The 20,866-nt window shown below is 37.6% G+C and overlaps 1 protein-coding gene across 2 annotated transcripts in view; it reads left to right on the forward strand.

Moving 5' to 3' along the window:
* CHCHD6 (coiled-coil-helix-coiled-coil-helix domain containing 6) overlaps positions 1-9,701 on the forward strand; it is a 247,209-nt gene extending 237,508 nt beyond the window's left edge. For both annotated transcript variants that reach the window (XM_034431529.3, XM_034431531.3), the window contains one exon: positions 9,182-9,701. In XM_034431529.3, the coding sequence (XP_034287420.1) occupies positions 9,182-9,205 (24 nt within the window). In that variant the 3' untranslated portion in view covers positions 9,206-9,701. The remainder of the gene's footprint in view (positions 1-9,181) is intronic.
* Positions 9,702-20,866: the final 11,165 nt, after the last annotated feature.

Raw genomic sequence — 20,866 nt, forward strand, 5'->3', positions numbered from 1 at the left:
ATAAACACATATGACTGGGTAGTGGGCACTACTGTTGTCTATGATATTCAGGGCACAAACTATTAATACAACCACTACATCACCTCACTTCCATTCTCAATTACATTATTTGGCGTATCCAAATACTGATACGTGAATATACTGGTGGTCACATTGCAAGCAGAGTAAAAATCAGTTAGTTAAAAGGCTTTACAGATAGAGAATAACATAGTGTTATTCCTTGTCAACTTGACAATGGAGTTTGCATATCTCTGTCAAGGTTATCTTCCTTATTTTTCACATTAACTCTCTAGGTCCTATGCTGTGGTCTTCATTATTTTTTCCTCACTAAAGAAGGAACTTGTAATCTTGAATATAAATAAATTTAGTACAAAAGGGAAGGAACTTTGTACTAAACATTTATCTTAAAATCACCTTACTTATATGAGGTCATTTTTCAGGAAAAATAGCAGCTGGCCAAAGCAAAATTGAGCAAAAAAGTTTAAAAAGCAACAGGTATCAGAATTGAGAAGTTGCTAAAATGCTTATTTTGAGAAATTGGAGTAGTAGTAATATTCCTAATATTAAGGATTGGATTGGAAAAAACTGTGGCTTGTCTATTTTTAAAAAGGTAATTTTATGTACTAATAACAAAATGGCTTAGTGTATTTTTCTATGGCACAGATTTTATGATATTTTGCAAGCTTGGAAAATTATTAATTACTTTTCACACCAAGGTAGATTTGAAAATACAGGTAGTCCTTGACTTACAACCATTTGTTTAATGATTGCTCGAAGTTACAATGACACTGAAAAAAGTGACTTGTGACTGTTTTTCACACTTATGACCACTGCAGCATCCCTGTGGTCACGTAAACAAAATTCAGACGCTTGGCCGCTGACTTGTATTTATGACAGTTGCAGTGTCCTGGGGGTCATGTGATTTATCTTTTGCAACCTTCTGACAATGGGGAAGCTAGATTCACTTAACAATTGTGTTACTAGCTTAACAACCGCAGTGATTCATTTATTTCTTTCCTGTGGGTTTTTTTTTTTTTTTCATTTTGTAATTTTTCTATTTATGTCCGTAAAACTCGTTCATATAAAATATTTAGATTCAAAATATGTAAGAAAAAGACAAAAGAGTTAAACACATGGAATAAAAACAATAAAGGATATGCCCTCCAATTTTTTTTTTTTAATACTAAAGGAAACGTATAAAGAATTGTACCTGCTATCTTTGTGGTGATAAATTCCTTGTGTGTCTAATCACATTTGGCCAATAAAAATTCTATTCTATTCTATGCTGTTCTATGCTATGCTATGCTGTGCTATGCTATGCTATGCTATGCTATGCTATGCTATGCTATGCTATGCTATGCTATGCTATGCTATGCTATGCTATGCTATTCTAAAGAGTAGACTACCATTTCAGACAGAACTTACATAATTAAACTGTGCCATTCCAATATATTTTCCTATGTGTGTAAGACTAAGTCATCAGAGAGTACGCTAGAATCCATCGGTAGCTGGAATCAAATAATTAAGCAGAAAACATAGGATGAAACTTGGCAGAATAATGAATATTTTCCTGCTGGGTTCATTTTCTCACTCCCCACCTGTTTGGATGCTCATAGTTTATAGTTGGACTGAGGTATGACTATACTGTCTACCTTTAGTATCTCAAACTAGATTAGAAATATTTACAAATAGCATGTTGACTTCATAAAATAATATATCGTACAGAATGATAAACTGTGATATTAAATGTAATGAAGCTGTGAAACAAAACAAACTTGTTTCATAACATTGCCAACTGTTTCAAGCTGTAAGATTTTCCTGTCTGGGTGTTTAGAAAGGAATGAGTGGAGAAAGAAGGAGAGAGCTGGTAGGGGCAGACACTGCAATGAGAGGAAAGCAGACCTGTGAATAAAATGCAAGGGAAAAAGCCAGGAAGACAAGGCAAAACAAGACAATTAACAGACCCTGGGAAATGTGAATTCTTAGACTTCAATAGCAGAATCTGGGTGACTTACGGGGCCTTTACAGCAAAACATCTGGAAGCCATCAGCGGCCTGCTGTCTGTGGAGTATATCTCTCTATTACTCAAACATTTACAAGGATTGTGGCAATTTAGCAATGCAATTATTGAGGATTACATAACGGAGGGAAAGATTGGGATTCAGATGGTTGCAGTGACAATGAACCATTTCTAAGAAATGACTTCTGCATTGGCCAAATACTTTTAGTTGCTTTTTCAGTAACTAAAGGATTGTTGATAGTGTTTTCTAATAGCTGGAAGAAGATGGCAGATTTACAGCACGAAAGAAAAAGCAATAATTATGCCATAAATTATGTAACAGGTAGTCCTTGACTTACAACCATTCTTTTAGCGACCGTTTGAAGTTACAATGGAACTGAAACAGTGATTTATCACTGGTTTTCATATTTATGCAGCAGCCTCGCAGTCACGTGATCAGAATTGGGGTGCTTGGCAATTGGCATGTATTTATGATGGTTCCACTGTCCTGGGGTCATGTAATCACAATTTGCAACCTTCCCAGCTGGCTTTTGACAAGCAAAGTCAATGGGAGAAGTCAGATTTGGTTAACAACCATATGATTCACTTAACAACTGTAGTAATTTACTTTGCAACTGTGGCAAAAAGATTGTGAAATGAGGCGTGACTCACTTAACAACTATTTTCCTAGCAATGGCAATGTTGGACTCAATTGTGGTCATAAGTTGAGGACTACCTCTGTAGTCTGTGGTTTTATTTTTTTATGAACCATGCCAATTCAAAGATATCAAGCCTTTTGTCATTGACAGTTAACGTATCAATTAGTTAGCCTTATTAATGGCTATAATGATTGATCTTTATCAAAGTACATATTGCCATTATTGCTTTGTTCTGCCTTATTGCAAACATGCAAGAATAATTGCTAATCAGTAACATGTACAGTAGTGGTGGGTTGCCCCCGGTTTGGACTGGTTCACAAGAAGCAGTAGTAAAACCGGCGGGAGGCTCTGCCCACCGACCCCATCAGGAAGCTTCTGCGCATGCACAGAAGCATGCGTGTGCAAGCAAAGCAAATGTGTCCGGGCGGCCCCATTGCGAACCAGTAGTAAAGGTAAGTAGAACCCACTCCTGACGTACAGGTTGCCCTCAACTTACTACTGGTTGCTTAGTGACCATTTGAAGTTACAATGGACCCCCCCCCCCGGGGTACTTATGACTTCTTTTCAAAGTTCTAAGGCTGCCCCCCCCCCATGATCGCACAATTGCATTTTGGGTGCCAGGCAACTGGCCTTCATTTCTGGCTATTTGCCTAATCCTGTGGTCATGTGACTGCATTTTATGACGCTTTTGCTGAAAACCAGAAATAAATGTCAGTTTTCAGCAAAACCGTCCCATAGCAAACAATGTATTTGCGTAATGACTGTGGCATTCTATTTACAACCATATTTACTTAATGACTGCTGCAAAAAAGGTAATAAAATCAGATCAGTCACATGGGTGGCCTGCTTTATGACAGTCACGACTTATGACATTGATGGTCAAGTTCCCTTATGGCTGTAAATTGAGGACTACATATATATATATATATTACATATATTGCTGTTGTCAGCAAAGACTAGTAACATTTGAACCCCTTATGTGGAGATATGCTCATTCCCACAATTTGTTCTAGCTTCCATTGCAACTTAGTGTTGGAAGGATCAGACACTTCCTAACCTGCTATATACATTGTCCCCATAAATAAAATTTATTCTAAAATAGTTATTTTAGTCTCATTACTTTTATGATTATTTCTATAGCACGTACCCTGTTTCCATCTTTGTTTGATTCTGTTCCTCTTAGGAAGTTAATATTATCCAATGAGTCATTTTTTAAATGTTTTTATTTTCCTTAATATAAGGGGGAGAGGGGTGAAAAAAAATGGGAGAAAAAATGAGAAAGATAAACTCAAGAAATAAAAGCATAATATCGTTGAGTCTAATTTTTAAAACACATCATTAAATGCTGACCCTAGGGAACACTATTGATCAGTCTTTCCATTGCGTTAGTAAAGACCGAGTTCATTAACAGAAAGTAAAGACCTATCAGCAATCAAAAGGATCAAATCTGAGATCTCACTGTCTTTCCAATACGGATTTACTCTAGCCTAACCTTGCAAAACATTCAACGAAGTCTCTCATGATATCCTGTTTAATGAAACAATAAAACAAGGCTTAGATTATTTTTATTAGTAACTTGAATGGAGGGATCAAGGAGATGATGATCAAATCTGCAGACAATATAAAATTAGGAGTAGCTAACACTTTAGAAAAAAAAGGAATGATTATAAAATGTCTAGATGGTGTTGAAGAGTGAACCAAAATAAACTGAATGATATCTGAAAGAGAAAACTTGCATCTGGGGCTGGGAATAGGGGATTGAAGGGGCACGGAGGGCAGAGGTGTTTGATTATAATTTTGGATGCTGGCAAAATGATGTCCCGACTATCAAAGGTCAGAACAACAAAATAATGACTATTGCCTAGAAAAGAGATGAATATGAGCTGTGTTAAAAAAAAAAAAAGAGTGGTTAGATAAATAGGCAAACATGTATACACCAGCATTTTCTTAATTCAAAAATGGCACATGGGTTTTTATATTTTTTTTTAAAGTTTAAAAATAGCAAAAATTAAGAACGAAGAAAAGATTGAATATGTACGCATGTCTCATGATACCCATATTGGGGAGTCAATTGTGCTGCCAGCATCCTGCCTTGTAACCATTTCTGCAATTGGGCACACCTTTTTCCTGCACCTGAAAAGGATTGAAGGCCACCTTGGTGTTAGAGCCGATAGGAATGTTAAACATAAAGGACCAGGAGATTAAAAAAAGAGCCTTCATAAACTGCAGCTTGGTTCAGGCTGCCAAACGCCTCAGAACAAGGGATTCAAGCAGTTTAAAGAGATTTATTAAACTCAGTAATAAATGAGGGCTGGAAAATTCTTATTGTGATTTCCAAATTCTGCACCTCACTTTTAATCCTGCCATTAAACATGGTTTATAGAAGTTGTGTTATGATTCTTGCTTCATGGTTTGTGCCTTGCCGGGTGGAGACTTGAACCTTGGCAACACTGAATTGAAGAGATTTTGCTACCTGGCAATATTTTACAGTATTAAATATTTTGGCACCTGAGCCAGATAATTCCATAAACGCTTCTCTTGTTCCTCATGGTAAATATAATAATGAAGAACAATTTAGCTCTTCAGCATAGATAAAATACCTGAAACACACACACACACACACACACACACACACACACACACACATTATGGATTGTAGAAAATCTGCTCCTATTTGGCACCAGCACGTACATTTTCAAATAATTGATAGAGAGAATAGTATTGCAATACTCTACATCAAGAATTGCTTTCTTATACTCATTTGCACGACAATAAATGCAGGGCAGGGACATTTTTACATCTTTTAGACAGTGAGGTTGGAGAATTTGCCTGAAGCCTCTGGTACTTGACACACATTAGACTTGCAAGTAATAGTGATTTAAATGTGAACAACAACCAGCATGATGAGATGTCCAGCTGACATCAAAGAAATAGGAGAAAACAGATTACATCTTCTTGCATTTTACTACGTAGATTAAATCTATTTATTATAAGTATTATAATTCCAGTATGGCATTTTAGAAATATTCAAATGAATGTGAAATATAAATAATAAAAAACATAAAAGCATAGGATTAAAAATCATTTATAAAGTACAAAAGGTAGGGGAAGTTTGGCTGTCAAAAAGTAAGATCAAAACAATCCATTGTTCTGCAGAGACTATTTTCTAATAGAGTTCTTTTGAAATTTACAATTTAAGTGAATGAGGTTTTGGCAGTTCTTGGAGTCAGGGAAGGATGTTACTTACGACCACAATTGAGCCCAAAATTTCTGTTTGTTAAGCGAAACATTTGTTAAGTGAGTTTTGCCCCATTTTATGAGCTTTCTTGCCATAGTTGCTAAATGAAGCTGGCTTCCCCTGCTTGTCAGAAGGTCACAAAAGGTGATCACATGATCTTTTGACCACATGACACAGGAACAGTCATAAATGTGAACCAGTTGCCAAGCATCTGAATTTTGATTGATTGATTTATTTATTGTTTATATTTATATACCGCCCTTCTCCCGAAGGACTCGGAGCGGTGAACAGCCAACAGATAAAACACAAAAAATACAAAATTTAAAACCAGTATTAAAATCCGATTAAATTAATTTGGCCCACAATTAAAAGCACCCCTGTATTAAAACCCATAATTAAACAGTTTAAAAATTAAAACAATTTAAAAGAGTTTAGGCCAGCCCGGCTTGTTGAAATAAAAACGTCTTTAGGGCACAGCGAAAGGTGCGTAGATCCGGGATCCGCCGTATCTCCGGGGGCAGCTCATTCCAGAGGGTAGGTCCCCCCACAGAGAAGGCTCTCCCCTTGGGGGCCGCCAGTCGGCATTGTTTGACTGACGGCACCCTGAGGAGCTCCTCTCTGGGAGCGTACTGGTCGGTGGGAGGCTATCGGTGGCAGAAGGCGGTCTCGTAAATACCTGGGTCCTATGCCATAGAGCGCTCTAAAGGTGGTAACCAATACCTTGAAGCGCATCATGGAGATGCTGCAAAAATCATAACCGTGAAACGTGTTCAGGAGTCACATTTTTTTCAATGATGTAATTTTGAACAGTCACTGAACAAATTGTTGTAAGTCAAGGACTGCCTGTATTTGGATGATTCTTATACCAGTGTTTTCAGGATTGGAATAGTGCAGGCTAAGAGATGGAGCTGGGACCTTAGACTATGTCACTATAAATGACCTGGCAGTGACTAATGAGCACTGAAAGCATTTTGGCTTCCAATCAGTGTCAGTTCCATAACCTTCATGAATCCAACTTGTCTTTTTTAGGATGAGGGAGAAATAGTAATTAGTCCTTCCACCCACAACTTGTTCTCAGAAGTAATTTTATCAAGTGTCTTGTTGAGTGCAGCTTCTACTGATTGATAGTGCCATCAACTGCAGCTTTTGTTTGCAGCAACCTTTGGGGAAATGAGCTACAGATTAGGAAGCCAGTGGCTGGCCCTGATTTTGGTCTTTTTTAAGGACTAGAATTTGTTTATGATGCAGTTTTGTTTTTGTTAATCTAATGCCAATAAAATAATCTAATTGGCATACAAACTTCAACAACTCTCGTCACCAGATTTGTGCAGACAATTTTCAGCTGGAGGAATTGTATTTGTTGAAATATACCAATTGATATTATTTTCCCAAGTTTCTGAAAATAGAAGAACACAGATTGTTGCTGCAGATTTAAGAGACAACATCTTATGAGGAGAATCAACACTCCCATATTTTTAAGATGAACATCATGAGTATCTTAACACTTTACAAATGCAGCAAAATGCTTAAAGTGAATATTAGAATAGCTTTTGGAGCCAAATTCTCCAGCTTTGAATCTGTGAAAAATGTATCCTGACAATGTGACACTCTTTCTGTTAGCTTCTAGAACTTCCAAAGTGAATTTCCTTGAGAATACAATTAGAGGTCAAACATCATACCCATTTGTCAATATGGAATGACCAGATTCTAGGTTGTGTCTTTGTTATAGCTCCATAGAAGCAGTTTGTCTATCCTTTCCACTTCATTGACCGAAACCTTTCTAGCTGGCTGCTGATCTTGCAAACTCTTCATTTCCCTTCTCCTCTTAATGTGAATCTCAGAAACATGATCATTGAGCTGCAAGGGACTCGCTTTGATTGGAATAAAAGAGAAACAATATATTAAGTGGGCTGTTTTGCTTGGAGATATAGTAAAGGACTTCCTGTTTATTTCAAGATGTTTAAATCATTTATATAGTATTTCTTACTTAGAAAATCCCAAACCAGATTATAAGAAAGTAGGTTATAGAAAGAGATTCTCTGATAGCAGCAATATGTGTAGGAAAGGGGTAGATTATGATTTCTTTCCTTCACCTAACAATTTGCTTAGTGTCCTTGATTACTGGGGCAAAGCTTTTCTTGCTTGGCCTTTCACACTCTGTGTGTGTGTGTGAGAGAGAGAGGGAGGGAGGGAGAGAGAGAGAGAGAGAGAGAGAGAGAGAGAGAGAGAGAGAGAGAGAGAGAGAGAGAGAGAAACTTGTACAAATATTAGCAGATAATGAAATGTATGTATTCAGCCTCGGGGGCCAATTTCTGCTATAATCTTGGTATCACAAAAAACATACACACCACTGAGGTATATGCTGTCAGCCTTCTTTCATAGTATTTTGCTCAAGACTTTCATATTTATTCCATAAATGAAAAGTAATTGTACTGAATGAATCACTTTTCCAACAGAGTGAAGAATTCTAATTAATTAATTAATTAATTAATTAGAATTAATAATTAATTAATTGACATGATACCATCCCATCTCATGATTCTGGGTGTTTTATAATAATATCAAACAGCTGTCTTAAAATACAAATCACACATAAATATAATTGTAAAAAATCAAAACACTAAAGATAGTCATGCCTTCCCCTCCCCAGGAAGGAAGGATCCAAACCTGTCTCCAAGGGTAAGTTGCTCCATAAAATTGGGACTACAACAGAAAAGGCTATTCCATACTGCTTTCACTTCCCAGAGTATGGTGCCCTGATCATGCCCTGTCTTGATAACTTGGAATTAAGCAACCTGAAGTAAAGAGAAACTTCCTAGCCGTGAGGACAATTAACCAGTGGAACAGCTTGCCATCAGAAGTTGTGGGTGCTTCATCACTGGAGGTTTTTAAGAAGAGACCAGACAATCACTTGAAACGATACAGAGTCTCCTTCTTGAGCAGGGGGCTGCACTAGATGACCTCGAAAGTCCCTTCCAGCTGTATTCTGAATGACTGACCTCACCCCAAACAGGCAGCTTTATCCTAGCAGTTTCATTCAGATGTTAAACTAAAATTTCCATAGGAGACTGTTGATATTGATGCAATAAAAAGCAAACACCATCTCAATTTAGTATTGTTTCTTGATTTCAGGAGAATTTTCCAATGCAAAACAAATTGTAAGAACTTTTGCATTCAAGATTTGAAATATAAAACATTATTTTACTGCATTCCATGTTACATTGCCAATCCAGTTACTGGAAAGACACTTACTCTTTCTCTTTCTTTTTGTTCTCCCCCTCTCAGGAATTGTTGGTCCATTTTGATTAAAATCCAACTGCTAAAACAGGTGAAGACAGCAGAAGTTCTTCAGGGGGCCAGCATCTTCTTCAGTTTCGTGCTGCTGTCAGTGAGTGCCTTCTACCTTTAGCAGTGCACAAAAAGCACCCTGTGTCCTTGCACAGATGCCTCTACGGGTCAGTTGCAATGGTTGAATTCGGAATTAAGGGCCAAATGGGTTTGGGAAAAGCTATGCTCTTGAAAAGTATGTTGCCAACAATCCTTTCTCTGACACCCTTTCACAAAAAGGAGTGCTGCAGGCAAATATTGTTTCTAATATGGAATTTTAAACAAAAGCTTCCACTGAATAATACAGAAACCAAAAGTTTGCCAAATGTTCAATGTTACTGTTAGCCAATATTTCAGTTTGTGTCTTGTTTTTTTTTTTTAGAATTACACATCTACAGAATAATGTCTGTATGTATATATGTATGGCTAACCATGGGCAAGGCATTCAAATAAAACAATAAAGAATGTTTAATGTTTACTTTATATTGTCAGGTGTTTTTTTTATTCAAAGTTTTAAAAAATAACTTAAAAACTGAGCATCAGTTCTTCTATTGAAGAATCTGGTTCCCAGGTAAATTCAAATGTAAATCAGTAACAGGCTGCCTGATCTTAAATTTCAGAGAAATTTTCATGCGTGAGAAGAGAGATACCTATAGAACCTGGCGACTATGAGTTCAAGCCTCCCCTTAGCCATGAAAGCTGGCTGGGTGACTTTGGCCCAGTCAGTCTCTCTCAGCCCAACTCACATCATAGGGTGGTTATGGTGATGAAAATACGAGGAGGGTGGTGTTTTGAATATATTCACTGCTTTGATTTATGATAATTTTTATTATTAAAAATGGTGGGACACAAATAAAAATAAAAAATTAGAGGAGCTAGGAGGCAGCTTGCATCTTAGAAAATTCTCTTCTATGCTGGAAGCAGCTACCGTATTACCTGGAGACAAAAATAAAGGTCCCTTTGCAGGTATTGTTTCCTTGAATATATGTCTCTTTGGCCAGGTTGCCTTTGACTGAAATTTGCATTATAGGAGCTCTACATTGTAAAGTTTAAGATGCCAAAGCTTCTTTATCTACCTACTTTGGATATTTTCCCCCTTAGGCAAGTCTAATAACATTTTCCGTGTTCTTTATATTATGAGCTTTATTTACCAAATTGGCAATTCCTCTGTTGAGAAATAACTGATTACAGCGTTCAAGCAGATGCTGTCATCTCAAGATATGCAGGTGTCTGCAGAATATAAACAGATGTGATCATTCAGAAAATGAACCCTGAATTCATTTGTAGGCAAGGAGGAAAGTTAATCCAGTCATAAATTCAAATATAACCTCTTCAGCCTGACTCTAATAAACATAAGCATGGTGTGTTGCATGTGCTCTACTGCTCCGAGCACAACAGAACATCAGCCTTCATGGCATTCAGCAAGAGAGACTTCTTGGTCAGAGAATGGGATGGATTCCATGCCTGTAATTTTAACTGGAAATCTTGGTAAGGGACATAAAATAGTCAATGTGAATAGAAAAGTATTAGGTGAACACATTACTGAAAGTTTTAGTTAATTAATCCACAGAAATTATTCTAAACCATCAAGAGACAATATGATTCTTCTATTTAATTCTGTCATGTAGTGTGATAGATAGGTAATTTTACCTCAGGAGCAGAACACGTTTTTTGACTGCTTACAGATATGCATAGGATTTCAGATTAAGTACCAGTTTATCTTAGTGATATTTTTTAAATAAATAACTGAAGGCACAATGTAAGGAGAAGGCATTTTTCTGTGCACCTGTCCACAATTAAACTAAACAGCCCTAAACTAAGTATCTTAGGCTTAGTTAAACAGACTTCTTGTGAAAATGGCCCATTCTTTTCTGACTGACTGGTAGTATGAAGAGAATGCTATTGTATTAGGTGGAATTTACAGCAAGACAATTCTTAGATTAAGTGAAGGGAGAATGTACTGTATTAAATATCTTACTTAGCACCAGAAATTTTGGGCTCAGTTGTGATAATAACTTGAGGACTATCTGTATTCTCTGTATGCTAATTGCACAGATTTGTGGAAGATATCTTATTTTGCCCCTTGCTTTCCTATAAGGTATGTGGTATTTTATTAATATCTCTATAAACATTAAAAGGGGATTGAGTAGCAGATGTGGGAAAGGTCTTTATATGAAAGCTTGGACAGTTACTGTCAGCTAGAGTGGGTGATCGACAAGTTATCCAGCATGTTATCTTTCTAACAATCATCAGACCAGGATTGTAAACTCAAGCTGGCCAACTGTTCTGCTGGCACTTTCAGAACAGCCCCAATGTGGTCTACCATAGTCATTTTGTATGTTCAGGGTGATTTTTGCATAGGACAAGATTTAAAGTATAATTCTGCTTCTTGCTAAATTTTCGGTTCAACAAATTTTACAAGTAGCTAACACTAAAAACACAGTCTAAAAAAAAAGAATCTTGCAACATAAAGCTGAATAATGATATAAATAAAAATATAAAAGTAATAGCAACGGATGTAATAGCTGAAATTAAAACTGGAAGTCTTTACCTGGTAACATGCTAAACTTGGAGTTTCCACACCTTAGCACCTTTAAGACATGCTGGCTAGGGAATTCTGGGAGTTGCAGCCTTAACCATATCTTAAAGTTGCTAAGGTTGAGAAACACAGTGCTAAACCAAAGGCACATCTGAATGGCTCAGCAACAACATTTAGGATAGAAAATGCATAATCTTGGAGAGCCACTGCCCCTGGTTCTCCTTGACAGCATATGGAGCACTCGATAGGATCACTTAACATTTGGGTGCATGGTAAATGATCATCTGCATTCACAATATAAAAGCAAAACATATGATCTTGCATTTAAAGAAAATAGACTAATTGCCTTTAGTTAATATTTAATACTTGATTGTTTAAGATGTTTATTGACTATCTTTGTATTCATGCACTTTCCCCCCCTAGCTCTGCTGACTTTGTAAAGAGAGAAGCAATTGTTGAATGTATCTATAACTATTTTAAGAGAACTGCTGGATATTGTTGGAGTGAGGACTGGAAAGAAAGAGAGATGTTCTTATTTATTGTTGGCTCAATCTTGCAGTCTTGGGCTCTGTTAATCCTTTGCTAGACATATTTTTTTATCATTTGTGTTTTTGGGCTATCCATGGTTTGATAACTGAAGTGATCACAAATGCTTGTCTGCCACAGTCTCTCCAATTAACAGATAGAAGAGTCGGTCTGATGGCTTTTCCTTATGACCAGCACTCAGTACATACTCTGCTCTAACCTTCCCTAAATGTATGAGACTGTGACTTCTATCATGCCAGCTAGGATAACATTCTGGCTGGAGAGTATAATATTTGTAGACCACTACATTGGAAAGGAACCAGGTTGTGGAAGACATCTCCATGAGCCGTGGTGGCGCAGTGGTTAGAATGCAGCACTGCAGGCTACTTTTGCTGACTACCGATTGCCAACAGTTTGGCAATTTGAATCTCACCGGCTCAAGGTTGACTCAGCCTTCCATCTTTCCAAGGTCAGTAAAATGAGGACCCAGATTGTTAGGAACAATATGCTGACTCTGTAAACCACTTAGAGCGGGCTGTAAAGCACCGTGAAGCGGTATGTAAGTCTAAGTGCTATTGCTATTGCTATATCTAGCTCTCCTTCGAACTCCAGCTGAAATGTATCTGCTATAAATCACATGCAATTTCTAAATTCTGAGTCTTTAGTAGGCATGAAAAAATGGCACTTTAACTACTACTGAGTTTTACTGCTCAGCAATCTGGCCCTATACTGAAAGGTAGCTCCTTTCTTCTCTTCCACTTCAATGGGCTTAAGAACATTACTTTATGATATATGCAAAGGACTTCTTCCAGTGTTGTGACATTGGGTCATGAACCAGTCATTGCTTGTAATTTTTCTATGCTACTGTACAGCCAGACCAAGCACGGTAACTTGTGAACAAGCTCACAGTGGTTTCATGTCTTTTCGGTTGCAGAAGTTAATTGCTTTGAAAACAAATGCTTCATTGTTACAGAATTACAAATGCAATAACTTTGCAAAGAAAGGTTTGCGCAGGCTTTAGAGAGAGTCAATTGCTATGCTAATGAGGAACTCTACCCATAGGAGTGGCGAGAGTTGCTGCAATTAAGTAAATTAGAGCACCAAGATTCAATACAATCTGTTGACTTCTTAAACTACACTGAGCAGGGCCAGGGTAATTGGATGAAAATGACTACAGTAAACTATGTTTTGTGTGTATGTGTCTGCTGGACATTGCATTTCATGAAAAGAAAGTCATAATAAAAATTATTAGGAAAATCACTGTAGCAGATTACAATGTAAGTAAGCATCATCATTTTGGCAGCATGGATAGACGTGATAACTACAGTGTCCAACAGCCCAAGTAACATAGCCAATACTAAGAGATCAAAGACTTTGTAGCCCAAAATGTCTAGGGGAGCATCTGGTTGCACATCTTGACACTTCGCCCATTTGATAAGGATGATTGAAGCCCTCTTTTTCTGTGTTCTCTTTTGCTATTCTGCTATCTATTATTATTCTTTTGCCGTTTCTTTGCATTTAACAATTTGTAAACTTGCCAGAGTGCTTATGAGTCGGATGGGCATATGAATTTAATAAAATAATAACAATAACGATAGTAATTTGTTGTTGCTTGGGCCTTCTATTAGATATTCTGTTAGATATCCAGGCTGGTTTCACTGAACATTGGCTAATACTTAAAAAAAACTAAACAGGATTGGATATTCAGTGGAAGACTGTAAATTCCAATCTGTAAACTCAACTGGAAAGTTGAAAAAAATATCCCAGAATAAGGGAAAAATAAACCATTTCTTTATTGATGCTAAGGCATCCATAGCATGTCCACAAGGGACTCAAATCCACCCCCCTCTTGAATTCTGTTGACATTTACCTAGTGTCATTTTAATGCTGACAGTTAGTTGAGTAGCTTCTTGTGTATAGGCTGTAATAATAAATCATTTGTGCTAGGATTTAGTGAGTGATCCTGATTCTTTGCACCTTACATTAATCTAGAAAAGAATCTGGTCAATTAACAATCAGCACTAAATTGGCACTAAATAATGGTCAACAGAATTTGGGGGAGGGGGGCTGGATTTGGGTCTCTTGTGGCAACACAAGGACTCTAAACTGCTAATGCGTTTAGCTCCACCCTCCAGATCTGCCTGCTTTCCCTCTATATCAGCTGTTGTTGCTCTGCAAGGTAGGAATATAAGAAATATGAAAGTTGCAATGGAAAGAGAATTATGCATACCTGACCCGACATTGCAAAAATCTTAGAAGCTTTAAGTGTTTCCAATTCCTTGATAGGTGTCCCATGTTTTGAGAAGATGGTGCAATGTTGAAAAAAGTCTTTCATGTCCAAAGGTTCCTTGATAAAAATCAAAAATTGGCTGGAAAGAGCTTCTGGGAAATAATGTTCAGGCAAAGAGCTGTTGCAAGCTCTGAAGTGCTTTATAAAAGTACAGTGCTAAGGTAAAATCAAAAGCATCAATATATACTGCTCAAAAAAATAAAGGGAACACAAGCAGAAGACATCCGAGATCTGAATGAATGAAATAGCCTTATTAAATATTTGTTCGTTTGTTCGTTACATACAGTAGTTTTGTGTTCCATTTAGTTGTTTGAGCAGTGTATAAACTACTGTATGTAAAGAACAAAGTATTTAATAAGGCTATTTCATTCATTCAGATCTCGGATGTCTTCTGCTTGTGTTCCCTTTATTTTTTTGAGCAGTGTATATCTACATATATTGTGGGGCAGGGCAGGGGGATCAGTTTGAAATCAAAATAGATTCATATATAACTTACCATGCAGAATTGTTGGTATCTTACATAACAGGACACTGAAACTTCATCGTAAATAAGTTCCAAATAAGCTACTAGAAAAGCTTCCAATAAATCCTGGAAAATATGAAGCATTGATCTTTAGAAGACCACTTGGACTATCTGGAGATAAAGACACATCTAATCAAACTTTCTATAATGAGTACCAAAGGCAGTTAAATATGCGTGTCCTTCTTTTATGCAAATTAAATTCTAAGTTCCCCTGAGAACTAATTTGGTAAAAACATGGGCTTTCAGCAAACGTTGCAAAAGCTCAAAAAGAAGAGAGTAATGCTTCATAAGGGTTACAGAGCTCAGGAGCCTGAAATCTTCCTTTTTAACCAAAAAACATAATAGTGCTTGCAAAGAAGGCAGGAGGATGGATAAACTTTTTGCAAGTTCTTGGTGAGGGAGTTCTAGCTCAAACGTGAGTTTGACATAGGGGTGAAATCCAGCAGGTTCTGACAGGTTCTGGAGAACCGGTAGTGGAAATTTTGAGCAGTTCGGAGAACCGGCAGATACCACCTCTGGCTGGCCCCAGAGTGGGGTGGGAATGGAGATTTTGCAATATCCTTCCCCCTGGAGTGGGGAGGGAATGGGGATTTTGCAGTATCCTTCTCCTGGAGTGGCTTGGGAATGGAGATTTTGCAATATCCTTCCCCTGCCTTGCCCACCAAGCCACGCCCACCAAGTCAGACCACCCCCACCAAGCCACGCCCACAGAACCGGTAGTAAAAGAATTTGTATTTCACCACTGGTTTGACAGTATTTGATAGAAAGCTGAACTCCAAAAACAAGATTGGAGAAGGGAGGGAGGCAAAGTCTGGGCTTTCCAGTGTAACGGGATGTTTAGAAATAGGCAGAGATGCACATTCTAACCAGCTGGATATTCCACCAGTTAAGAAAACAGTCTCTTCAGCAGGATGCAGAAGCCCTGAGTTAGACAATGAGAAAGTGTCTGTCTTGGAAGAAAATTTGAGAAAAACAATCCAGTTGCTGCGACTGCAGTAAATTTATCCTACCCTCTTCTAACCAATTGTAAGTGGAAGCAGATAACCAAAACTAGTGTTCTGTCCCCTCCCACGAGTGGCCTTGCAAAGGTTCAAATAGCCCGGCAGTAACAAACGCAGGCTAGAGAGACTGAAGCTGGCCCTTTAATAAATAGTTCTCTTCCAAAGCGTATATCAGTCCAATAGTTACCAGGCAATGTTCCAAAGGTCTTGGCAGATGGCCAGCAGGCTAATGCAGGAAGGCAGACTCTTGTCAAAAAAAACTCCAAACTAACAGTTGTAAATCCACTGCATCCAAAACGCCAACAAATTGTTCACTACACCTTTCCAGCCCAGTCACACCCCTTTTATACTTTGTAGGATGCGGCCCTACGTCTCCTGACCACATCTCTTGGGACATGGCAATAGCTGTTCTCTACGACGTCTCCAACGTCTCTCTCTTGCATCCAATAGGGGCTCCCTCTAGTCGTTACCGGCCTCTGTTTCCTCCTCAATTTGGCTGGGGTCCAGAGGCATGTCAGCAACTGTCAGTTCTTGCTGACTCACCAGTGAAGACGGCCCCTCCAGCACATAGCTCATGACAGCTTCCTCCTCCTCCATATCATCCTCCGACTCAGCATGCGAAGATAAATCAGCCTCCGGGGCCGGGGTCACAACAACTAGATAGATACCTCCTTTCCAACTATTTCAGCAAAGTCAGCGTATTTGGTAGGCAAGGAAGCTGGGAAATGCTGCTGTGGGATGGAGAGAGGAGTGTGGGGTTGAATACCTGCAATTTGGATTGAGTGTTTGTTGCATGCTGGAGAATCACATTCTGATGAAATTTCTCCATCTCCTTTCCCAAACAGAAGGTGAAATAAATGGATTCACTGTAGAAAATTAGGAATCAATGCATATTAAGAAGTGCTCCACTTGACAGGACTCTTGAATCTTGCGATCCGAATATTAGTCACCCAGTTTAAATCGTGAATTCTGAATATCAGTCCCCAAGTTTAAATCCAAGGTTGTGTTCTCCTACTTTTCTGTGTACTTCCTCATTCTTTGGCTTTGAAGTTTGTTGGTCCCTGTGTCTTATTTATAAAATAGTTTACCTGTGAATTGGAATTTCATCCTCCCCCTTATACAAAGCCTTCATACAAAATGTTAATAAGTAACAAAGAAAAGGCAGCGTTACTGCTATTTTATTCAGACCCTGAAGTAAAAACTCTTTCATTCAAAAATTATGAAGTGTGGGAAGAAGAGACAAGATTGAAACTTGAGACTAGTCGATAGAAACATTCGTAGGGAATACTTCCTTACTCAGAAAGATCACACATTCAAAGTATGGGAGTAAAGTTTAAATCTCCAGGACCAGATGAATTTCACTCTACCTAGGATGCTGAAGCAACAATCTGACTGGATACTTATATTTGAGAAATAGTGAATGCTGATAAAGTTCCAGTTGATTGGAACATGTTGCTCCTAATTTTGGAAAAGAAAAAGGAAAATCCAGAGAAGAGATAAGTCAGACTATTATGTCCACGGGGAGGGGACCGTTAAAATCAAGAAACTGGTGGTAGACAACATTGATGTAGTGCAATTTATACTGCTTTTGTATGCGTACTGCATACATTTCAAAAACAGTAGGGCAATGCGCCATCTTTCATAATGCCAATTTTGACATATATGTTGGATGGATTGCATTGTAGTCTGACACTGATATCCAGAAAGATTCTAAAAAAGATCATTGATTGACTTTTAAGCAAACTTTGAAAAAAGTTACCAAAAATCAACATGGATTTCTGAAGATCAAATCTCACCATTAAAAAACTTTTGTATTGTTTAGATGGCTTACTTAGTTGATTCTGGAATTGCATAACAGATATCGTGTAATAGAACTGAATGTGACTTGACAGTGTGATGTGGCTGCAAATAAAAAAAAATCAATTTTAGACTATATAAACAAAAACACAATTTCCAAATTTGGAAAGTAATTGTTCCACACTTCCTAAGTTGAATCCTAATTCGAGCATTATGTTTAACTCTGGGCAACCATCTCAAGAAGGATTCGGGGACAATGGAAACAGGTTCAGTGAAGAGCAACCAATATGATTGGGGGTAGAAACTAAAGCTGTGAACTGAGATTGAAGGAAGTGGGCAAGTTTAGCGTTGAGAAAAGATAACTGATGGGTATGGTTACATTCTTCAAATAACTGAAAGGATGGCACATAGGGGGAAAAACCTCAAAAATATATTTATTATGGAAAGACCTAGTTAATGAGTAACTTTTCCTTAGGTTCGTAATGCCCTAAATGGGAGATCTTCTTTTATCTCAGGTTGGATTGAGTAAGTGTAGGGTTAATTGGCAATCTTCAGAGCAACAGATTTGGTCTGCAACATAAAGTGGTTTCGGCTGATTTCTAACAAAGAAATCCAAAACCATCTGTAGTGGCCAAGGCTTAGAAACCCATTACCGAATCTCAGAAAATAAATTACATTCTGTTCTCTTCCTTTGATATATAACCAGGATAAAAGGGTTCTGAGCACAATCCCCTACAATGCTAAAATAATATACTTATTACAAGTTCCCAGGAATATCCACATTTACCATTTATTTTTGGGAAACACACTTGGGCTATTTCTCTTGTATCTGTGCCTTCCTGGGCATCATAAAATTGTATTTCATTTTCATCTTAAACAGAAGGAGTGGGGTGGGGGCAATGTAGAATTAACCAAATATTGTTAAAGATAGGCACAGTTATTAATTTTAATGGGCTGCTTGTTATGACCACTATCAAGTGAGTAAACAGGGAATCCTGCCAGAATCTGTCACATATTCTTGCATTGAAAAGAAGAGATCTTCAGCTGTTTGATAATGTAACGATTGGGTTTGGCTTGTCATTTCATATGCCAGAGTGAGAGAGCAGTCATGTTAAAACAGAGTGAAAAAACTGGGCTGCCTCTATAATCCCATTACCAAACAATAAGTCTTCTCCTATGGAAGTAAATTGCAAATGCCAATTCAAGTTTCAATTCCTGGAATACAGATCCCCAAATGTTCTTTATTAGTTGATCGAATGAGAAATATGTAGCTGCTCCTTTCATCTTTATTAACTGTCCTTTGTTTTCAGCTTGTCACTGTAAACTAACTGCTGTCATTTCATGAAAACCAGAAAATTAAATGAATTGGTGTTCTGCTCTTGCGAAGGCAAGGGCTGCATGTGATATCAGACTGGCCTTCTTTAAGCCACACTGAATACTTCTTCTTCGACTTGATCTAGACCAGGGGTGTCAAACTCAATTTCATTGAGGGCCGCATCAGGGTTGTGTTTGACCTAGGGGGCCAGTAGGTTAAGGTGACCAGACGTCCCACTTTTGGCGGGACAGTCCCGATTTTTAGCAATTTGTCCCGCGTCCCGCGGCGTTTCAAAAAAGTCCCGATTTTTCATTCTGCCTCCTCAGTCCCGCTGCCTCTTGAGCCCCAGCTGATAGCTAGAAGAAAAAAAAACTGTTTAAACTCTTGCCCGGGGCTTCAAAGGGCCGCCCTACAGGCAATCAGTGTAAAGAGTTCCTGAAGCAGTTTTTTTCCCCCCTAGCTAAGCTGCAGAAACGAAACCGAAACCAGGATCTTTGGTGCAACGTGACAAAATGAGGCAGAGAGAGATTTATTTTTATTTTTCCTCCCCAAAAAAGGTAGGTGAAAAACTGCAAACAATGGGAAATTTAGGAGGAGAGTTCAAGATTTTAAAACACAAAAGAAAAAAAAGCTGTATTTAACTAGGGAATTGTAATAATTGAGATACTATTAATTGTATATTGTGTTGAAAGCAGAAATGGTTAAGTTGTGGTTCAGAGGAATATATGGGGGAAATTATTTGGTTTATTATTATTGGTAAATATAATTAATTGATTTGTAAGAAATTGGATTGCATGGAAATAATTGGAATATTCATGTTCATATTGATTAATATACAAAAAAGGTAGTTATATAACTAATTGATTTATATTAAAATGTTGAATTTGTATTAAACAACTGTATTACATAATTACATAATTAAACAATGTGAGGATGGATATAAAAATAGATGACAATGGGAAGGGGTATAATATAGAATAGAAGGGATTCTATATTTGATTAAGATTAGAGATGAGGATGAAGGGTAATATTGGTTTTTTTAAAAAAAATAGATGAGGAATAAATATGGCAAAAAGGAAATATAGAAATTGTAAATTTAATTGAAGTGGCTAAACACTGTTTAAATTTGTGAACTGGCCAAATACTCTGTTCAAAGAAAATAAATTGTATGTTTGTATGTGTGTTTCTAATTACTGCTATTTATTCATATTTGTTCTCTTTTATTCTTTAAAGTTTAACCATTCATTCTTTATCTTAATATCTTCATATTTGTTTGGGGTTGGCTTTCTTCCCTTTCATCTTTTTTATTGTACAGCAATCTTTCTCCTCAAACCTACCACCACTCTCTTTTCTTTCCTTCTTACTTTCTCTTCCCCCCACCCTCTTTTTCTCCTCCCTACTTCCTCTTCCTTTCTCCTTCTCCTCCTCTCTTCCTCCCTCTCTTACCCTCACTCCTACTCTAATTTCCATTCCTTCATCCCTCTATTGCTGTATCCTTTAATGCATATGGACTACTCAGAGGGCTGAAAAAGTTATTTTTGACTGGTCCTCACACTTTTGACCAGTCCTCAAACTTATGACTGTCCTCACATTTTACATTTTTGCCCTATCTTGTCATCATGGTGAAGAGAAGCAGTTGTGAAATGAGTGACA

Source organism: Pantherophis guttatus, chromosome 2, assembly GCF_059756535.1.
Source record: "Pantherophis guttatus breed Tessera chromosome 2, ASM5975653v1, whole genome shotgun sequence".
NCBI lineage: Eukaryota > Metazoa > Chordata > Lepidosauria > Squamata > Colubridae > Pantherophis > Pantherophis guttatus.